The sequence below is a fragment of the Ailuropoda melanoleuca genome, chromosome 4, assembly GCF_002007445.2.
Source record: "Ailuropoda melanoleuca isolate Jingjing chromosome 4, ASM200744v2, whole genome shotgun sequence".
NCBI lineage: Eukaryota > Metazoa > Chordata > Mammalia > Carnivora > Ursidae > Ailuropoda > Ailuropoda melanoleuca.
The window spans coordinates 125852211-125874920 of NC_048221.1; the positions used below are offsets into that span (position 1 = coordinate 125852211).

At 44.8% G+C, this 22710-nt stretch overlaps 2 protein-coding genes across 7 annotated transcripts in view; one reads left to right on the forward strand and one right to left on the reverse strand.

The window, feature by feature from the left end:
* ITSN2 (intersectin 2) overlaps positions 1-3521 on the forward strand; it is a 141024-nt gene extending 137503 nt beyond the window's left edge. For all 4 annotated transcript variants that reach the window (XM_034659824.1, XM_019808590.2, XM_034659823.1 and 1 more), the window contains 3 exons: positions 1455-1538; positions 1968-2141; positions 2639-3521. In XM_034659824.1, the coding sequence (XP_034515715.1) occupies positions 1455-1538; positions 1968-2141; positions 2639-2796 (416 nt within the window). In that variant the 3' untranslated portion in view covers positions 2797-3521. The remainder of the gene's footprint in view (positions 1-1454; positions 1539-1967; positions 2142-2638) is intronic.
* Positions 3522-3608: 87 nt separating this feature from the next.
* The window catches only part of LOC100482156 (protein FAM228B), a 44699-nt gene continuing 25597 nt past the window's right edge, over positions 3609-22710 (reverse strand). Inside the window, exons 10-18 of one of the 3 annotated variants that reach the window (XM_034659827.1) lie at positions 22581-22687; positions 20857-20925; positions 19218-19409; positions 16960-17040; positions 15570-15657; positions 15282-15438; positions 7829-7973; positions 5630-5772; positions 3609-4324 (exon numbers count right to left, since the gene is read on the reverse strand). In XM_034659827.1, the coding sequence (XP_034515718.1) occupies positions 4300-4324; positions 5630-5772; positions 7829-7973; positions 15282-15438; positions 15570-15657; positions 16960-17040; positions 19218-19409; positions 20857-20925; positions 22581-22687 (1007 nt within the window). In that variant the 3' untranslated portion in view covers positions 3609-4299. Of the gene's footprint in view, positions 4325-5629; positions 5773-7828; positions 7974-15281; positions 15439-15569; positions 15658-16959; positions 17041-19217; positions 19410-20792; positions 20926-22580; positions 22688-22710 lie in introns of those variants that run through there. The other 2 variants (XM_034659828.1, XM_034659831.1) reach the window with 2 other exon arrangements.

Genomic DNA, 22710 nt, shown 5'->3' on the forward strand with positions numbered 1-22710 from the left:
GGTCCTTTCCTGGTGGCACAGCCCAGCGAAGATCCTGCAACCTCCACCCTGGCACACGGCCCCCATCGCCCACCCCCTTCATTGCCAGAGTAGTCTTCTTACAGGGCTGACTCTCCCTGCTTAAGCTTCTTCCCTGTTAGGACAAATTCTTACCCCAGACTCAGGGCACAGCCCTGCTTCTCCCCTTTCCCTCTGCCTCGCCCACACCACTGGCTGACTGAACAAACCGCTTTGGAAACCGTGCCCACCTCCCCACCCCCTCGNCAGGTTTCCCTTATTTTGTTATATACTCTTGAAAGGTATGTGTAAATTGGCATTTGCTGATTGAATCTTGTTTTAATGGTGCTTCAAATGCTTGCTATTGAAAAATCAACGACTGAATGATTGTAAAGCATATAACGATCTCTTAATTGGTAAAAGATGTAAATCAGAGTTTTTCTATTAGTTGTGCTTAACATCAGTATCTATACATATTGTTATGCATTTCTGTATGTTCAGTTCTTTAGACATTACTTACTCTGTGCCAAGCCCCGTGCTAGTCCGAACCAGGCCTTCAAAGGCAAGTACGGCCCAGTGCTGCCTGTAAGGGGAACGGAGCGGAAGCGCTGCGCTGGAGGGGGGCCACGTCTCAAAGTTTTACGTGCCCGAAGTTTTTAAAAATCAGTAGCTCACCAAGCAGCCTTTTGTTCGTTTTTAAACCCTTAAAGGCAAAACCTGCTTGGCTTATATTTACCAAGATAATCTGAATTCACACCCTCAGAATTCTGAATACCTCCTCAAGCAGAATAAGGTCTGACGTGAAACCGCCTTATAGGCTGAAGTGTTCACGTGCGATTGGAATGATGGTGGGTGGCTAATAGGCTTCGGAGCCGGACGGGGGATGTTTTACCTTGCCGTTGGCAGCCCCTGTGACCGGGGCCAGCTACAGTCCTTCCTCAGTCTCCATTCTCCCATGTGTGGAGATGGCAGCTCTCAACAGCTACCATACAGCGTCACTCTACGGCTTAAATAATGACGCTTTTGTACAGGTCTAGCTCAGTGCCTGACACAAAGTAAGGATCCAGTAAACGTTAGCTGCTTTTAAGTGCTGAATGGATGTAATGTACTATTTTATAATTATTACCACTTGCCAGGCGGCTGAGGGTTAACACAGCACCACAAGCTCTGCAGCGGGCTCTGCTGGCAGAGGACACGGCCAGGACGCCGAGCTGCAGGACGCGCAGAAGCTGGGGATAATGGATGCGCAGGAGGGCAGAGTGGGGGGGGGGGTAGAGCTGCGTGTCCGTCTTCACGGTTGGGCAGGAGATAGTGGAGCAGAGCCACCAGCTGCCAGTGGGCCAGGCCCAGGGCCGAGGCAGGGGACACTGGGGCCTGTATCTACCGCTCAGTGTCCTCAGTGCTCCACCTGCGTGCTCGGAGAAGAAGCTAACAGGGCTCGTCTTCCTCTCTTGTAGCTCGCTCTCAAAAGACTTCAGGCATTGGGCGTCTGATGGTGCAGGTCATCGAAGCTACAGAGTTAAAAGCCTGTAAACCGAATGGTAAATGCTTCTTTCATTCAACACATATGGTTACTGCCCTGTTCTTTGCTGATGACTCTTCTGAACGTTGAATATTTGAACACTTACAAAATCTTCCAGTGCCACTAAAATGGTTGTGGGACCAATATTATCACCAGTGTGTTTTTCCAGTAAGTTCCAGTTCCTCCCTCCTCAGCACATCTGAGTCGAAGCTGCACTGACACGTGCCCAGGCTCGTGGGAAACACCGGGGGGCACCCGAGCCCGCATGGTTGCCCCCAAGCTTGTAGTGCTGTGAGCACTGGGGACATGGGACCACCAGGCAGATCTGGGCCCCCAGACAGTGGCTCCTGCTCTCATGCTTTGCATCCTGCTTCTGCTCAGGGAAGGTCCTGTTGTCATGTATTGTACCTGCACATGCCACATGGGTCTTTGGTTTGTTTTTGTTCAGGAAAGAGCAATCCATACTGTGAAATCAGCATGGGCTCCCAGAGCTATACCACCAGGACCCTCCCGGACACGCTCAATCCCAAGTGGAACTTTAACTGCCAGTTCTTTATTAAGGATCTCTACCAAGATGTGCTGTGTCTCACCATGTTTGACAGAGACCAGTTTTCACCAGATGGTAAAGTATAATTCGACCAGGGAATCCGGTTTCCCCAGTACTCTAGAATTTGGGGTCTAGGTCCAGGGTACTTGGCTTTATTTTTACCCCATGACACCTAAGGGAAAGGACAGGGGCCCGTGGATACCCGCAGCTCCCGTAGGAAGCAAGGCGGGGCGGGGGGGGTTCCTCTCAGGAGTAAAGGGTGGCCTCCAGTGTGTTTCTGCGACGGACCCCAGTCCCTCCCTACACACAGAATAGCAGCACTGCTCCCAACACCTGCTGAACGGCCGACACATTCTCTGACCGAAGGGACTTGGGTCCCAGAGAGGCAGCTTCCCTCCCACACAGCCCTCGTTCTGCACGCATCCAGTCACAGTAACAGCCACTAAGCAAAAGAAGTTCCTTGTTCCGGATTTGAAAGTTTTAAGAATGTCTTCAGACACTCCTCCTAGGGTAGTTTTCTTTAACAATTTTTATAAAGAAGAAACTTTGACTCTCGCATGTCTATTTACCAGATTTCCTGGGTCGTACTGAGGTTCCAGTGGCAAAAATTCGCACAGAACAGGAAAGCAAAGGCCCCACAACCCGCCGACTCCTGCTGCACGAGGTGCCCACGGGGGAGGTCTGGGTCCGCTTTGACCTACAGCTTTTTGAGCAAAAAACTCTCCTGTAGGGGCCTCAGGGATCTGCCCAAAAGGCTGGGGCTAGAGCCAGACGGACGGTGCTGCACCTGGGCCGAAGAAGCACCGCTGGCTTCATCCATCACAGGCCACACGCGCCGGGGCTATTTTATTGCACACTAAATTGCTAGCAATCTATGCAAACATGATCTTTCCTATAAATAAACCAAACCCATAGCACAGTGCCTTGTATTAGTGTTAACATCTCTGGCTGTGTTTAGATGCCAGGGTTTCCATTTTCAGGGCTATAAAAAGTATTAAGTGGAAATGAGGCATCAGAACACCAGACGCTACCCCGTGGCTGGACGTGCCCAGGGTGGGTGGTTCACCCCGTGCCGGGGGACCTGTGCCAGGCCACAGGCGCTCAGAAGGCGGACAACTGGCGAGAGATGCTGCGGCCTCGGCGCGGGCACAGCCTCGTACTGAAGTCCGTCTGCTCTGTGCACTGAACGAAAACACAGACTCGATCGTTTTATTCCCGATTAGGTTTTATCATCTCTGCTGAGACAATAGAGTTGGAAATATAAAGGGGAAAGCTTGATTTACTTTAAATACTGTGAACTCTAATGACATGGAAATATTTTTCAACTTTAATTTTCTTAAGTATAAATTATTTATGTAAATTCCTTGTTTTGCATATTTCATAGGACATGCATCTTTAAGCTTTATCATTGCCAATATGTACAGAAAGAATAAAAATATAAGTTTATGAATGTAACTTCTTTCAAAGTTTGACTGATTTACATTCCACCTGAAAGGCTCTTAAAAGGTAAGTTCAGGGCACTTGGGTGGCTCAGTCGGTTAAGTGTCTGCCTTCGGCTCAAGTCATGATCTGAGGGTCCTGGGATCCAGTCCCCCATTCAGCTCCCTGCTCAGTGGGGAGTCTGCGCCTCCCTCTCCTGCTCCCCGTTTGTGCTCTCTCTCTTGCTCTCTCAAATAATCTTTCAAAAAATAAAATAAAAATAAAAGGTAGGTTCAAGGGTTGCTGGTAATGAAACCAAATTTGCTTTCTGCTACAGTAGCAAAAACCAAGGGCAGCGTGGGTAGGGGGGGTGCCTAGGAGACCCTGCAGCCTCGTCTTGACTCTCACTTGCTCTAGGACACTGGTGCATTTACGTCCTGTTTCTGAGGCTTGGTTATCTTTGATGGCTAGACTGCTGACCTCTGTGGGAACAAGACCCTTCTGAGTCCCTCTGCTTGCCAGGCGAGCAGCAACCTCAGAGGTGACTTAGAACTCAAGAAAATGCACAGACTTTGTTAAACACCCCCCGCAGGCCCTCAGCCTCCAGCTCCAGCAGCGTCTCTCCCTGTCCCCCGTCCTGTCGGAGCCACATCCACGCCCGTGAGAGCTGCTTGTTTGGGCTCTGGAGTCTGAAGTAGGAAATTTGTTTTGAACACTGATAAAAAATAGTATCTTACCCACTAAATCCCTGGGTGCAACTGGAAAAAAAGCTGTCTTTTGGAAAGAACCACACAGGCTGCAGGAGCCCTGATTCTCAGGAAACACATCTTCTCAGGGAGCTGGAAGAACAGGAAAGATTCAAATGTCCCTCCACCCCAGCCTGCATTTCTGTCTAAACATAATCACTGAGCAAAGAAAGGCTGGAAAACATAATTCAGAATATTCAAGTTAAAAAAAAAAAATCATCATCCCAGGTATCAATCCTAGGCACTGACTTAAAACTTAGATGTAAAAGAAATATGGTGTTGAGTGTCAACACCACTCAACATCTGAAACCAAAACAACTGGATATATTAATTAAGGAAAAGTTTAGCTGGTCAGGCACAGCCTCACTGATCTCCCAGAGGGTCTCCCAAAGGTCTTGGGAAGCAAGTTTTGTGTTGGTTTTGGAGGCAGGTATGGGTCGATGTCCAAGTCTGCCTCTGACGGGACTTCCAAAGCCTAAGACCATCACTGATGGGTCAGGCTGGTTTAAAACCAGTTCTGGGGTTACTTGTGACCTGAGCTACAGAATAATCCTTTTCCCAAGATGGTGAGGACTTGAATTCTCACTGGGATGAACTGTGGCTAGAGCCATTTCTCCATGTCTACATATGTCAGGGTTCTCTTCAGATTCAGGACAGAGGAGCCTGGAGGACATGAGGCAGACAACTTCTCCGAAACTTCAGAGGACATTTAATGTCTGTACTCCCAGCAACGCCAGTCACCTGATTTGACCTGGGAATGCAGCTCTGCCCCTTAAGAAATCAAGTTCTCTCCTGACTGAAACGTGAACTTGATTTTCTGAAGGGTGAGGGAAGGGGGTGTGCCTTTAGACTACTTGCATCCCCCGGAGAAGGACTGAGCAGACCCGAGGGATGCCCAGCAACCCCCACCGCACCCCAGTGCTCTTCAGGATCAGGACACTGTGGCACACCAGCACGATAACCACCCTCTGAAAGGGACCCAAATCCTGAGCAGTCTGACTGACATTACAGGGATGAGGAGGGAGCGTGCTCTGGTGATCGGACCAGTGCTCTGGCACCAGGGGCCTAGACTTGGAATTGAGAATGCTGCCACTTTCAACGATACGTCTGACGTTGAACCAGTTACTGAACCCCTCTGAGCTTCATGTGACGGGAGATAACACTACTATCTTGGTGTGAAAACTTTCACATGAATATAAAATACCTCACCTGGTTCAACAGGAGCTCAATAAATGGTAACTATTATTATTTGATTATTTCTTGCAATATCTTACACGTCTGGAGAGAGAAAACCTGTTGGCAGCATTTTACCTGTTGCACAGACACTACAAACTAAAGCTCAGCAAGCTTTATTGCCAGTGGCCTCCCTGCAGATGACACGGTTCCTGGCAGCTTCACCTGAGCGCCAGCTGCAGGGAGGCCTGGTGCCGCCCCAGGACCTCTGCCGTCATCACTCTCCTTTCCATGCGCCGTGCCCCCTGCTTATGCTGGCCTTCCCCAGCCGCCCAGGATCGCGGTCTGTGCTGTCTGGTTCCTCCAACCTATGAACAGAGGGAAGTGCTAAGTGTAGGGTAGGGAAGAGGGGCTTGCAGGGGCAGGGAGAAAGGCCTCGGAGGATCCCACCCAACACTCGATCCTCCTGCCTGAGCTGAGACCTTCCAGGGAGCCCTCTCCTCACCTCTCCCCTGCTCTCTGGCTTCTGCAGTCTCAGCCCAGGCTGCCTATGTGTTTGGACTCCACAAGTACTAACCTTTCTGTGGTGGGACAGAGATGACCAGCTATCCAAAAGACACTTGCTCCCTCTGCCATTGTGCTCAGAGCAGCGAGGGGCTACTTTTCTCCAGCACCCTCCCCTCTATGGTTAGGGACAGCCATGTGGCTGGTCCTCGCTGGTTAGAACACGTGAGACCTGGCCCCCTACCCTCCCAGGACAGAACTCCTCCACAACCTATTCCCTTTTCAGGTTGACAGGAATGAGTTCCCCAGGGCAACCTTGGAATCTGGACACTGAAGATGACAAACGTTCCATCAGCCAGAGTCCCCAAAGACTGCATGAAAGAGGGACAGCCTGCCAACCTACCCAGTTCTAGTACCTGAGTGAGAAATAAACTTCTGTTGTGTGTAAACCACACTCCATTTCTTGGATCTCTTGGTAACAGCAGTTAGGCCACCCTGACAGAGGGCTGAGCTGACTCCTCTCCCATTCAGAACTAAGGGCTTGGCTCTCAGAATTATTCACAGAAGAAATTGCTGAAGGGGGTGCCTGAGTGGCTTGGTTGGTTAAGCGTCTGCCTTTGGCTCAGGCCATGATCCCAGGGTCCTGGGATTGAGCCCCACATCCAGCTCCCTGCTCAGTGGGGAGTCTGCTTCTCCCTCTCCCTCTGCCCCTCCCCCTGCTTGAAATCTTTCTCTCTCTCTCTCTCTCATAAAATTTTTTTAAAAAAATTAAACTTTAGGGGCGCCTGGGTGGCTCAGTCGTTAAGCGTCTGCCTTCAGCTCAGGGTGTGATGCCAGAGTCCTGGGATCGAGCCCCACATCACTCCTCGGCTGGGAGCCTGCTTCTTCCTCTCCCACTCCCCTGCTGTGTTCCCTCTCTTGCTGGCTGTCTCTCTTTCTCTCTGTCAAGTAAATAATTTTAAAAAATCTTTAAAACAAAAACATTAAACTTTTAAAAAAGTTGCTGAGGAAAGTGGTATGGAAACTTGACCATATAAGGAGAATCTATTTCTCTCTGAGAGACTGGGGGAAACAATGGGATTGGGTAGGACTTGGGTCACACAATATCTAACAAGATTTTCATGCTAGAGAGAACAAGTGCCTGGTCCTCTGTGTGCTGGAGGTGAGAGTGGGGCAGTTGGTGAACACAAAGATCCATGACTCCAGAAAGTCATGAGCCCCAAGCACCTGAAGGCTTCTCTGGAAGTGTCCTCACCCCCAGGCATCAGGAAACAGGATGTGGGAGAGGAGAGGATAGAAGGGAAGATGTGCCAATCAGACTGAGCTCTCAATAAGAAACCTGTGCATGGAAAATGCCTACATATAAAATAACTTTCATGTATCCAAACCATCATTTGGCCTAATTTTTAGTATAAATTTCATTTCAGAAGATTCCCACCTATTGTGACTAAGGAGAACAAATTTTTTTGGTCTGGGTTGGATGTGTAAATGGTAGAAAAATGGCAGAAGAGCAAAAACTCTAGGAAAAAACTGAGGAAATCTTAGAGGGCAGAATTCCACGGCCAGGGTTTCTCTCATCTTGTAAGGGCACACTCTGTCCCCCAAAAGTGAGGTCCAGGGTTCCCCAATATGTTCCTTTTCCAAGTTTCTGGACCCCAGGCTCCCTGCCAAAGGCTGTCCCATCTACCCAGCAGCACCAAGCGCAAACACAAACCCATCATTTCTTGTGCATTAAATAAAGCCTCTTCTGCGTCCTCTGTTTCACTCCCTTCCTTGGCTCCTGCCGTCTCTGCCCTGGGGAACCCACATGAGAAGGAGGGCTGTCAATGGCTCAGATTTTACAATCAATGTCTGCTGTCTTGTGCGTGCTGCAAACTTACGCCTTCCCAGCCCTGCTCCCCCCAGATCTCATCTGCTCACCACACAATTCTTCTCGTCCCTTTTATTCTCCTGGCTGAGCTTCGAGGCATGAAACTTTCTTTCAAGGACAGTCTGACTTAGATCAGCAGTCTTGTTCTCTTTATCAGGCAGACATTTCTTTTCTGAACAGGTAAATTTTTCAGAACTGCAAAGAAAAACAGAAAAAAGATCTCAACTCCATACAAACAGAATTGTACTGTTCAATAATTGTCTGAAAATTAATTTTGCAAACTCAGTATCACTTCATGAAAAGGAAGGACTGAGTGGACATCACTTGGTGGTTGTCCATCAGTCAGTCTACCCCACCCACACCCCTGCTGGCACAACCACTACACAGAGAGCCATGTGACCCTTTTCTGCCTGGTCCAGGGCCTCAGTCCCTACAGTTGTAAGAGGGACAGGATGTCTTTTAGGCAGTCCTGGAGTACCCAAACCAGAGACTCAGGCAAGCCTGGGGCATCCATTTTCTAGCACACACACACAAGAAAGCAGAGAAAGCCAGTGTGCAGAGAAAGGAAGCAGGTTCACAAAGAAGGTCTGATAAAAGCCAAAAAGCCCCAAAGAGGAAAGGACATGGCTCTTAGTCCTTACGCAGCCTGGCTGTCCTCCTGACTCCTATGGTCTGAATGTTTTTGTCCCCCCAAAATTCATATGTTGAAACCTAACCCCCAGTGTGATGGGATTAGGACATGGGGCCTTTGGGAGGTGATTAGGTCATGAGGACAGAGCCCTCATGAATGAGTGCCCCTATAAAAGAGGCCCTAGAAAGCTCCCTCGCCCCCTACCATGTGAGAGCACAGCAAGAAGGTGCCATCTAAGAACGAGGAAGTGGGCCCCACCAAATACCAAATCTGCCAGCACCTTGACCTTGGACTTCCCAGGCTTCAGAACTGTGAGAAATAAATTTGTTGTTTTTAAGGCCCCCAATCTCTGGTATTCTGTTACAGCAGCGAAATGGGTTGAGACACTGACTGTGGCTTCTGTAATAGACCAGTGCTCTCTAACCTACCCAGGCTCCTCCCACTCCCCCCCTGCCCATTTTAACTTAAGAAGGCTTCTGCTTTTTGTAATTGAAATGTCTCTGACTGACATAGCCACCTTGTCTTTAAGTCCTTTTCTTGTGGCATCTCCGGGTGTGTCCTCCCGGAGGATCTCTCCAGGGCTGCCCATTCCTGCCTTGGGGAGCCCAGGCGTCTCTAGTCATATAACCCTTCTCCTTCATTCCTCCATTCACTCCTCCATTCCTTCTTTCATTCATTCAACAAGCATTTACTCATCCTCTACTGCATTCCACCTAAGTGCTGGGAACACCAAGATATAGACAACACAGTCCGTGCCCACAAGGGGCTTGCTGGGGTAGGAAAAGGCAGATGGAGGGTGTGGGTGGTATATCCCCATGGGATAATTCCCTCTCTTTCCTGGATTGGGATGGTCAGCAATGAAAAGAAGGGGCAAAGGCATGAACCAATGTAGCAGTTCAGGCAGTTATAACTGTGCTGACTTGACCCAGATATTTTTGTAGTTTATATGTCTTCTTGAAGGGGAAGGGATTTTTCAGATGAAGACAGAAAGGGTGGCACGGCCCAGACAGCACCTAATGTGCTATGTTAAGAGTCTGGACTTTATTGTTAAGAGTTATGGGAAGCTACCAAAGGGTCTTCAGTTGGAGAGGGTTGATCACTTTGGAGATTCCTCCGGCTGCAAGGTGAAGAATTCAGGAGAAGACACCAGACTAAAGGGTGGAAATGAGGAAATAAAACAAAGCCTTTGTCTTGCTGGGGGATAGGGAGTTATATAATTATTGACGTTAAATTAAAATTGTTAAAATGTATAAAGGGGGCGCCTGGGTGGCACAGCAGTTAAGCGTCTGCCTTCGGCTCAGGGCGTGATCCCAGCGTTATGGGATCGAGCCCCACATCGGGGTCCTCCGCTATAAGCCTGCTTCTTCCTCTCCCACTCCCCCTGCTTGTGTTCCCTCTCTCGCTGGCTGTCTCTATCTCTGTCAAATAAATAAAATCTTTAAAAAAAAATGTATAAAGAAGCCAAGAAAGCAGAAATAAAACATAAAATTTCCAAATCAGAAGGGGAAACAGAAAGCAGCACTGTTCATTCCAGCAAAACTCAGGGTGAGAGACAAAAAGGAAATATCAAGAGAGCATGACAGGACTTCTATTCTTTGTGTAGAACTTACAAGCTTGCACAGGCCAACACTCCTGCTGCAACAACTAGAAAAACAGAATATTTACCACCACCAACCAGAAAAAAAATTCCTAATTTTAAGGTCATTGGACAATTTCAGAGAGGAGAGAGCTCTTTCCGAATGAGCTGGCCCGGGGAGCCTGAGTGGCTCAGCCGTTAAGCGCCTGCCTTTGGTTCAGGTCATGATCCCAGGGTCCCGGGATTCAGCCCCACATCAGGTTCCCTGTATGGCAGAAAGCCTACTTCTCCCTCTCACACTCCCCTTGCTTATGTTCCCTCTCTCACTGTCCCTCTCTGTCAAATAAATAAATAAAATATTAAAAAAAAAAAAAAAAAAAAGAAGAATGAGCTGGCCATCCCTGGCTATTTTCTCTGCTGAGAGAATTTGTCAACCTCAGGCAGCAGGGTATGGACTGATTCCTCCATGGTCCCAGCATATCTTTGGTGGATTTTTTTTCTCCCAGGCCTGGTTGCTATCTTGGCAGGCGGGTAGTTAACCTTGTTCTTAGCATCTTCCTCCCAGTGGTAGGCAAGTCAAGCAGTGCATTGAGATAGGGTCCCCAGTAGGGGGTGGAGACCCTCCAGGCCCTGAGTCCAGACAGCCTTCCCCAAACCTATCTGAAAAAGAACCAAATAAAAAGCTAGAACTATAAAAATAAAACACCCAAAAATAACTCACTGATGGGTTTAACAAGAGGTTAGACACAACCAAAGAGATAATTAATAAAATACCTAGAATCAAGTATAAAGTAACCAAAAAAAGATGGAAAATACACAAAAAATGGTAAGAAACAGTGATGATACAGTGACATAGTGAGAAAATCTAAAATATGTTTAACTGGAGTACCAGAAAGAGAGGAGAGAGAGAATATGGCGGAGGTAATAAACAAAGAGAAAATGAGAACTACCCAAAACTGGTTAAAGATATCTATTTACAGGTACAATAAAACCTATGAATTCCAAGTAGGATAAATAAAAAGAAATTCACATTTAGAAACATCATATAAAACTACAGAATGAATGAACTAAAGGGGGAGAAGAGGCCACATCAAAGAAGGCAGGAAGTGCAGAGATGCAGTCTGGGAAAGAAACAGATCATGGCCAGTGGGAAGGGAGCTGTGGTGGTGGTGAAGGATGAGAGCCAGACTAACAGGAGCCCACAGAGGGGAAATGAATCCTCATAGTATTTGGCTTGGAAAACAAGAGGGGCCAAATTTCATGAGTTCTTGCAAGCAGTGGGACTTAAAGCCTGGAGTTCTAAAAGTCAGCATACTTGGCTCTGGGAGAGGACACTGGGGGTGCTCTTGGAGAGCGGGCAGGGCAAATTGCCCACAGATATATAGCATGGAAACAGTGATCTGAAGAGCAGCGGGGGCACACAGTGGGGAGATCAGTTGCTCATCTCTGAGCCTGTCCCAAAGGGGCAGCACTCACAGAGAGACCCCTCCAGGAACAAAAGAACTGACAGGCAACATTTCCACTCCTACCCCTCAGCATAAGCACAGCGCCACCTGTGGGAACCAGTGCAGCAGGGACACTCGCTACCTAACTTGCTTACACCAACCCCTGCCCCACCCTATGCTCCAGTGGAACTGCCCTTTCTAAAGTCACGCTTCCCCTAGTCTCAGTGCAGCAGGCTCCCTCCCCCACAAGACGGGCACAAACTTCTACCCACACCACAGCTCCTGACCCGAGAGTTTTGCAGGGCCTCAATTCCAGGGGCAGTAGTGACAGGTCTCATATGACAGACCAGAGCCCACCTAGCTAAAACATACCACATTCAGGCCAGGGACCAAATATGCCCACAACAGGCAAAGAGAACCTCTGGAGATGACTGGCCTGAAGGGTAAAGTTGTCAGGACAAAAGAGCAGAGTACACACAGCACACACTGGAGACACTTCTGGAAGTGCCAGACCCTGGGGAATAGGAGACACTACACATCAGGGCACTACAGACGTCTTCTTCATAAGACCATTACCCTCAAGAACAAGAGACGTAGCTGACTTTCCTAGCACACAGAAACAAGCACAGAGTCTTAGACAAAATAAGAAGACAGAGGAATTTGTTCCAAATGAAAGAACAGGACAAGGCCACAGCCAGAGATCTAAGCAAAAGAGATAAGTAACAAGGCTGATGGAGAATTTAAAGCAATGATCATAAGGATACACTCTGGACTTGAGAAAACAATGGAGATATCCATGAGACCATTAATACAGAGATAAGGAATAACATAGCAGAGATAAAGCTCTCGATAAACAAAATGAAACACACACTTGATGGAATGAATAGCAGGCTGGAAAAGCAGAGGAATGAATTAATGACCTAGAAGACAGAGTAATGGAAAGTAAACAAGCTGAACAAAAGAGAGAAAAAAGAATTAGGCAAAACAAGAATAGACTTAGAAAACTCAGTGGGGGCGCCTGGGTGGCACAGCGGTTAAGCGTCTGCCTTCGGCTCAGGGCGTGATCCCAGCATTATGGGATCCGAGCCCCACATCAGGCTCCTCCGCTATGAGACTGCTTCTTCCTCTCCCACTCCCCCTGCTTGTGTTCCTTCTCTCACTGGCTGTCTCTATCTCTGTCAAATAAATAAAATCTTTAAAAAAAAAAAAAGAAAACAAAACTTAGTGACTCCATCAAACATAGTAACATTTGTATTATAGGAGTCCCACAAGAGGAAAAGAGAAAAGGGGGCATAAAGTTTATTTGAAGAAATAACAGCTGAAAACTTCCCTAATCTAGGGAAGGAAGTAGATATCCAGAGCCAGGAGGCACAGAGAACCCCCAAGAGAATCAACAAAAGCAGATCCACCCCAAGACATATCATAATTAAAATGGCAAAATATAGTAATAAAGAAAAAATATTAAAAGCAGAAATACAAAAGGAGACAGTTACATACAAAGGAAACCCTATAAGGCTATCAGTGGATTTTTCAGCAGAAACCTTCCAAACCAGAAAGAGTATCATGATAAAGACAAGGTGAATGGGAAAAACATGCAGCCAAGAATACTCTATCCAGCAAGGCTAGGAGGAGAGAAAAAGAGTTTCCCAAAACAGGGGTGCCCGGGTGGCTCAGTTGGTTCAGCGTCCGACTCTTGATCTCAGCTCAGGTCTTTTTTTTTTTTTTTTTTAAGATTTTTATTTATTTATTTGAGAGAGAGAGAGAGAGAGAACATGAGGGTTGAGGGGCAGAGGGAGAATCACTCTCTCCACTGACCAGGGAGCCCACTGTGGGGCTCAATCTCAGAACTCCAGGATCATGACCTGAGCCAAAGGCAGACATTTAAGTGACTGAGCCACCCAGGCACCCCTTTAACTTAGGTCTTGATTTCAGGGCCGTGAGTTCAATCCCCGCATTGGGCTCTGTGCTGGGCCTGGAGCCTACTTAAAAATTTTTTTAAAAAAAGTTTTCCAGACAAACAAAAACCAAAGGAGTTCATGGCCACTAAACCAACCCAGCAAGAAATATTAAGGGGAACTCTGAGTGGAAAGACCAAAAATGACAGTATGAAGGCAGGAAACACAAAAGCAGTAAAAATTAGTATTTCTGTTAAAAAGACAGTCAAAGGACTCACAAAATGAAAGGTTGTAAAATATGACACCATATACTTAAAACATGGGGAGGAGACAAACTATTCCAAAAAACAGATAAGGAAAAAAAACTTACAAATACATTCTATGATGCCAGCATTACCCTGATACCAAAACCAGATAAAGACACCACACACAAAAAAAGAACTATAGGCCAATATCTCTGATGAACATAGATGCAAAAACCCTCAACAAAATATCAGCAAACCAAATCCAACAATACATTAAAAAAATTATTCACCACGATCGAGTGGGATTTATTCCTGACATACAGATAACTAACAGACATGTGGAAGTTGTTCATCTTCACTTATCAGGGAAATGCAAATCAAAGATACAATGAGATATCACCTCACAACTGTCAGAATGGCTAAAATTAACACAGGAAACAACAGATGTTGGCGAGGATGTGGAGAAAGGGAAACCCTCTTACACTGTTGGCGGGAATGCAAACTGTTGCAGCCACTCTGGAAAACAGTATGGAGCTTCCTCAAAAAGTTAAAAATAGAACTACCCTATGATCCAGCAATCACACTACTGGGTATTTACCTAAAGAATAGAAAAATACTAATTCAAAGGGATACATGCACCCCTATATTTACAGATTTATAGTAGCATTAATTACAACCACCAAGATATGGAAGCAGCTCAATTGTCCACTGATAGATGAACGGATAAAGAAGGTATGGGGTGCGTGCGTGCGTGTGTAATGGAATTATTATTCAGCCATAAAAAAAGAATGAAATCTTGCCATTTGCAACAACATGGATGGGGCAAGAGAGTATAATGCTAAGTGAAATAAGTCAGAGAAAGACAAATACCATATGATTTCATTTATATGTGGAATTTAAGAAGCAAATGAGCAATAGGGGGAAAAGAGAGACAACCCAAGAAACAGACTCTTAACTATAGGGAACTGAGAGTTACCAGAGGGAAGGTGGGTTAGAGGATGGGCTAAATCGGTGATGGGGATTAAGAAGTGCAGTTGTCATGATGAGCACTGGGTGATTAAAATGTTTAAAAAATTTAAATTCTGTGGGAAAAAAATCTTTGAAGTGGTTATCATAGGAAGAAGATTAAATCAATCAATCAATCAATAAATCAATCAATCTGCTATTAGCAACACTCACTGGAAAATTTGGTTAGTGCACTGGGACCAGCTTTTTAAAAATGGAGTGTGGGTGCCTCAATGGCTCAGTCAGTTAAGCAGCTGCCTTGAGCTCAGGTCATAATCCCAGGGTCCTGGGATCAAGTTCCACATCAGGCTCTCTGCTCAGCAGGGAGTCTGTTTCTCCCTCCCCCTCTGCACACCTCCCACTCATTCTCTCCCTCTCAAATAAAATCTTTTTTAAAAATTAATTTTAAAAAAGTGGGGTGCTATCCTACAGGTGTGAATGGATTTTCTTATCAAGCTCCTATATGTTGATTACAACCATCTTCTGGGTAAAATTTTAAAAAAAGAAATACAGCAGGATATGTACTAAAGGAAAATAATTGTCAACCTAATATTCTTAATCCTGTGAAAACATCCATTAAGGATGAAGGTAAAATCTGGAAAAGGCTATATATATATACTGTGTGATTCTAACCATATGACATTCTGTAAAAGGCAAAACTATAGAGAGAGTAAAAAGATCCATTAGTCAGTTAGTGCACCCTTACCTGCATTTTCTATGAGTTCTGCTTATCACAGATCTGGCAGAGGCTTTGTGCTGCTCTTCTGGAATAGCACTATGTAGAGTAAAAGCGAATTGGGGCAATTTGGCATAAAGCCCAGCCTTCTCTAGGTCTTTAAATTCTTTTAAGGTACATCCTTTTCCTACAGGAAGATTTGAAAAAAAAAAAAAATCTAAATCGACACTCTTAAAGTCAACTCCAGTCACTCTTGGGGTAGGAAATCACTAGACAGTTAGAAGTCTCTAAAAATAAAGCCCCGGGATCACAAAGTACCTGTTTTGTATTGAAAAACAGCTCTCTTCTCTTCATCCAGCTCTTGCTGTCTTCTAAACAGAGGATCACAAAATGAGGGGACCATAACCTGCAAGAAAAATAACTTTGAGGATCCTAGTACAGTTTGTATTAAGCTCTCTAAATCTGCCTGAAGCATTCAAGTGTGACCTTACTGTCCACCAAAGGGTAAGGACCCATGAATAAAGTCAATCCACAGAGCACAGAAAGGGTCATCTGTCATCTGTCTCAGGTGAGGACATTTCCCTGAGCCGTGAGTGGCTGACTGGAGGGAGGGCCACCCACACAGAAGCAACACGCTGTCAAGAGTTCTGCTGCATCAGCCAATAAACATGTGCTGGCGCCACTGTGTGCAACGTTGCAACAAGTTCCTGTCCTCAAGGATCTCTCCGTCCAGAATAGGAAGTCACATGCAGGGACAATCTAGTCATAACAGGTATCAGCTCAGGACAGTTTAGGAGCACAAGGCAGCGCTCCCAGGTGGCCTGGCAGTCACAGAGCTCCTGGAAGCCCTGGCAACCCGTCTTGAAGGGTCTCTGAGAACAGAAGGGCAGGGGAACCTCAGTGTCGGTGCACGTCTAAAGGTTGGGCTACTGACGTCGCAGAGAGGTTGCACCTTTCTCTGCAAGGTGGTTTTCTTCTCCCCATTCCCAATTATAGGCTTTAGACTAGGGCCCATTTTCCCCTTCTCCACTTTCCCCCATACACCTGGCATGATGCTGGTCCCCAAAGCACGTATGAGGTAAACAGTTACTGAATAAGCGAGGCAGCAAAATAACTGACCAACGTACTAGCAAGTCTCCCAGAGCCAAAAGAACCTTCTTATCTTCATAACAATGATCTGCCTTTGCTTTCTGGGAGAAGCAAAACAAACCACACATATTTTTTAATGACTTCTAATACCAGGTGGATACTTTTGCTACACAGGAGTAAAAAACTGGAACCTACATCTCAAAAATTTAACTCCTATATCGTTGAGCTTGAAACGTGAAGACTCATGACAAGCCCAATTACTGGTTCTCTGGGCAGCCCTTCTGGCATCCCTCCTTCCACCTTCCACAGAAAAGAGCTCTGCCTCTTGGGCCAGGGCCCACACTGATTCTGTGACACCTGTCACACCCCATTGCACATGCTGTCCATGTCTTCCTCTCCCTCCTGGGCTTCCAGTTTGCTGAATGGGAGTGGAGGAACACACACACATGTAAATTCCCCGGTAGTTGAAATTACTGTAGGTTTCTGTTCTAAAACTCAGAGGAAATGCTTCTGTAGATTTCTGAATGAATACAGAGTAATTACGAGACTTCTAAAATGTCTAGGTATTCCCCCAACCTCAGAGCTTCTAAGAATGAATGAATGAATGAATCTTACTTACCTTTCCATAATTTGGGTCTTTTTTTGTCATATAAAAAGGATTGCATACTTCAGGATCATAAAGGTCTCCAAATACAATTTCCTTTAGGAAAAAAAATATATACCTAAGAGCAAATCACTGCATACAGAGGTGTTTTGTGAGATTCAAAAAAGCCAAATGCTTTCTTCTGATTTTATGTAAAATCATAGATTCACACAGATTCAAAGGGCTAAAGGAACCTTAGAAGTAATTTAGACTGCAGTGAGAGCCCACCACCTTCTGGGAGAAATAATCATCAAGCTTTAGAGTGAAGTCATCAACTAGCCTTAGTCTGAGAACTTTCTGCTCCACCAGGCAGGTACTTTGGTCATTCTAACCACCAGTTTGTCCTTAGACTGAGTTGAAATCCACCTTGTCACTGCCCAGGGAAGATACTAGTTCTCTACCCCGAAGCAACACGAAATTTATCTACCCATCACCCAAATACCAGCCTTTTAAATATTTAAAGTTTTCATTCCCTCTCTTGTCCTCTCTTCCTCAGGCTAAATACCCCACATTTCTTCCCACTTTTCTTCCTGCGAAGTGTCGTCAAGCCTCTACCTTTTTCTAAAGGTTCTGCAACTGGTTAAGGTCCCCTCTACAGTGTGAATCAGGAGTGACAAGATAGCAACAGGACTTTGATGCTTCCCACTCCAAGTACCACCTCCCTTCATACAACCTAAGAGCCCAGATGTTTTCTTAGAAGTCAGCTCCCACAGTCGACTCACACTGATTTTACTGTCACTTAAAGCCACTCACACTTAATAGGCGCCTGGGTGGCTCAGTCGGTTGAATGTCTGCCTTTGGCTCAGGTCATGATCCTGGGATCAAGCTTGCTTCTCCTACTCCCTCTGCCCGTCCCAATCCCCACTCATGCTCTCTCTCCTGCTCTCTTGTGCTCTCTCTCAAAGAAATAAAATCTTTCAAATAAAAAAAAACAGAAAGAAAGAAAGAAAGAAAGGGAGAAAGAAAGAAAAAGAAACACTCACACTTCAACACATGCCTTTAAGATTTAATTTATTTGAGAGAGACAGAGCATGAGTGGGGGGAGAAGGCAGAGACAGAGGGAGAAGCAGACTCCCCACTGAGCAGGAAGTCCAACTCAGGGCCTGATCCCAGGACCCTAAGATCATGACCTGAGCAGAAGGCAGATGCCACTCAGGTGCCCCAACATATGCCTTTTCTAATGCAACGCTTCATGGCATCCCCATCCTATACTTGTGCAATCATACTTCCGGGAACAACTGTAAGACTGCACTTTGGTTTCAACACTGAGCTCTGCCTCTTAGAGTGCTTAAGAAGTATTTAATGTTCATACACAGAAATTTTGCTCAGCAAATAAATACTCTGACATTCCAGGCAAACTACTCCAGATCTCTAGTAAATACCTGGAAACCTAGGCAGACCTAAATTCCAAAAGAGGGTCCTGACCTCAAAGTTAAAACAGAAAAAAATCTTCAAAAGCAGCAGTCAAAACTTTATTGTTTTGTAAAGCCAAACTGAAGAACAGTGTGTAGAAACCAGTGGTCTCCATGCCTATTGGTTGGCTAACTCAATAGCCATGGAATCCTCTTCTCCCTTGCCCTTTTCCTACTCAAGAGAGTGGAAAGCCACACACTCTCTTTCCTGGCCCTGCTTCTAGCTAGCACTTGTGATGTGACCCAGTTATGGACAATGGGACCTAAGGGGAAATCAGCTAGGAGCTTCTGGGGACTCCTTGTGCTTCCAGATCAAAGGATCAGGTATAAGAAAAGGGTAGCCTGGCACCATTCCTTACCCCTTCTTGCCTTGAGCATAGATCTAACACCTGAAGCTGTAAGTAACAAAACGTGCTTACAAATGTAAGAGTGATGAGGAAAAACTAGAAATATTTAGGATAGCAGAAAAGAACTAGAGGAAAAAAACCTGGGTGATTAACAACATTGTTCTGCTGCCAAAACCCATCATAAGACCACCTAACCCTCAATTTCTTAGTAAATAATACATGTTCTTATGGTTAACCTACTGCAATTCTCTTTACATTTACCTAAAAGCATTCCTGATAAATCTAGTTCCAAATCAATACTTCTATTCCCTCCTTCTGAAACCCCAAGTTTAAAAATGTAGTAGGCTGTATTATAATTCCATGAATTCATCATAAATACGAAAATAATATTAGGACTGTTTGCATAACCAGTGCAGTGAAAATGTTGGCTTGACTCTATAAATTATACTTATTAAAAAAAAAACCCTCACAGTACCCTTTTATTGGTGTGCTGTAAAAAATATTCAAAATTCTCTTGTTTCTTTTTTTCCAACCCTCTGTATGAAATTACTTTCTCTGTAATTCTATGCTGAAGAGGCTCTGCAACATTTTCAATCCATTTTTTATGTAACATCTCTTTTCTTCTTTCCTTAAAAATATCCACATGCTGAAAATATGTATCCAATCTCTAATGAAATGATACAAACAAGGAAAGCAAATTATTAAGAAGTTTTCCACTTACCATCATTTGAATAGGGGGGAAACACTTGCTCCCACTCCTAAGCTGTCACCATATTTGGGTTGCGAGGTCCTAGCATGAGATAACTGAAGAACATAATAAAGCTCAGGAAGAGAACCTGGGAGCACAGAGCAGGAGGAAGCCAGGAAAAGTTCTAAACCAGAGTGTGCCTTCAGCTTAAACCACAGCCAAGCCATTCCTAACTCATGAAACTCCTGCCTCTTTGTAAGCATTTCGAAGCGTTCCTGTCACCCATGGCATGTCCCCAGGCTTCATCATCAAAGTCTGTGACCAAACTGGCAGAGCAGAAAGGGTACTCGACTTGCTCCAGCACCTCTCTCTGAATCTACAGAAAGAGGCCAATCCCACCTACCTCTCCTCATGCTCAAATGAGAATACATGTGAACTTCCTTTATAAGTTATAAATTACAATACAAACATTAAAGTACCATTTTAACACCAAATTTCAATCTCTCTCATTAAAATTAGAACTCCTTTGGGGTACCTGGGTGACTCAGCGGGTTAAGCATCCAACTCTTGGTTTCGGCTCAGATCATGATCTCATGAGTCATGAGATCGAACCGCTTGTAGGGCTCTATGGGGCCTCTGCTTGAAGATTCTCTCCCACTGTCCCTCCCCCACACTCACTCTCTCTCTAAAATAAACAAAATTAAACTCCTTTAAGTTTATTGGGGTGCCTGGCCAGCTTTGCCGGTTAAGTGTTCGACTCTTGATTTCAGCTCAGGTCATGATCTCAGGGTCCTGAGATCCAGGTCCGCATCAGGCTCCACACTCAGTAGGGAGTCTGCTTGAGATTCTCTCCCTCTGCCCTTCCCCCTCAACTCACAGTCTTTCTCTCTCAAAAATAAATCTTAAAAAAAATTATCAATTATCTCTCTTTCCCTTTGCTCCCCCCCACCGCACATTCTCTAAAAAAAGAAAGAAAGAAAGAAAGAAAGAGAGAAAGAAAGAAAGAAACAAACAAACAAACAAACAAACACCTTTAAGTTTATTTCATTGTAACTCTCAGTACTAAGAGGTCATTACCCTTAAATACTATTTCTGGTGCTTTTACATAGCCCCGTTGTGATGTGGGAACATATGGGAAAGAGATATATGTGAGTCAGAAAGAATTTCTATTCAGTACCAGAACAAAGAGGGGAAGTAGGACAATCTGTCAGATCCCTTACAGACAGAGCTAGGAATCCTGACCTTTTAGTGATCCTACAAGGAGGTGGTGCGATCTCAGATCTATGTTGTATAAAAAAATGAATCAGAGGAGGCTCCTTCTCCCAGCAAAATGAATCTCTGTGACACAGTAATATCCTCTTGGCCATGCACCACTCTTGCGTACCTGGAACACACTTAGAATCCACAGTCTGTAGCCAACGCTTACCTTCGCAACGTAATTTTCTCTAAGTAATATTGCACGTACAGCTTCATCAATGTCTTCTCTAGCTAATGCCTAAAATTGCAGAATTGAATATTAGGATGTAAATCCTAAAGAAACAAACCAGAATGACAAAACTCACTGTATTTTACCAATAGTTTTACTTTATATCTACTGCCTGTTACCTCAAAGAATATTTTGTAACTATTAAGGAAATTTTCAAACATGATTCTCTGTGAGCCCATCACCCAGGTTCAATAATTACCAACTCAGAGAGTTAGTCTTAGTTCATCAAAACCTCTGCTCACTCTCCCCGGCCCCCCTACCCAGATTATTCTGAAACAAATCCCTTACACATCATACCATTAAATCATATTTTTGAAGTACTAAGAAAGCTTACTAATTGAAGGGATCCTCTATACAATAAATCCTCTTTTCAGGCATTCACTAGGTATGTTTTAAAGGGCCCTTGAAGTTCCTGACTTCTGCTAGGTCTCTTTATAAGTCAAAAGCCACTTTTTAAGTAAAAAAGAGACAGTTAGTGGCAGCTCCTGGCCCAGGACCAAGACTCTCTTACATCTAGAAACTTACTGTTTCCATTATGAGTTTGGGTAAAGCTGATGCACTTAAGACCTCACCTTAGGGCTTTTCATTTGGATCACTACCAGTTTTTATGCTTCTAGGACTACATAGGAACAAATGGAAAGGCAATAAAAATCCAGTATCCAGAAGAGAAATACTATTACCTAAAAGAACTAGTGTAAGAAGATCCAGGTTCTTAAAACTATATTATTCAATCTCTGGTTCTGTCACAGTGAATGCATCAAAACAAACTAAACCCCAAACTCAAATAACAAATCTGTGAATAAGAGAGATCTTGAAAAGGAGAGTTGTAGTTTTATCCATACATTTAACAGTTTCAAATGAAATCTAAAGTAATATTCAAATAGCTATTCGGGTCTTCAAAATAAAACTCTCTTGATAACATAAGCAGACTCTTGCTTTAAAGCCTCCTTAGACTTATTTTAAGACAGCAATTGAAAAATCATGTAAAATAATTAAATGTTTTCCCCTGATGCTATAAACTTAATCTATTTGGAGAAGAAACATCTACTTTGACAAACATCTTGGAAAACCACATTTTTTAAGCCATCCTATTAATATTATTAGCAAATGTTATAAATACTGTTGATCATGTGTCCGACTTCTGAACCACCTTTTTAAAAGAAATAAACAGTTTTTGCCTTGATAGCTCCTTCTTCATGATTTCACCAGAAAATATAAGGAAGAGGTTAGTGATTTCTGGCAGCACTTTGGAAACCCACAGCTTTCTGTGCGCGCGCACACCAATACTAAAGGTCTCATCACTCTTTAACTGCTACCATGGCAAAAGAAAAGAAATATCCAAGAGCTTTTCTTTACAGTGAGACAAATTATAGGATCATACAAAACAATGGAACTTTCTTTATGAGGAAATCATTGCTTTACGAGACCCTTAAGGATCGGAATTCACTGGGGAGCGCCGCCCACAGGCCGGCGAGCTCGGGGACAGCGGGGCCCTCGGGCCACCTTTGATCCTGGATCATTCATTCCCATCCACGCAATTTTTTCTCTGACAGGCGCTGTTCTAGTTCTGGGAACTACAACCGTGACCGAGACAAAATAGTTCTCAAGGAATTTATGTCCCATCGCCCAAATAAATAACGTCCCGAAACGCCACGTTCCCTTACCTCCATGAAAGCAACTGACTCGGGCTCTGGCCATTCTTTCAATTTTTCTGGCCTGAAATGTTCGCCATAGGTGGGCGCTTTCTTGGAAGCCATAGGTAATAGGATTCCTGAGGGGAGAGAGTAAACTGAA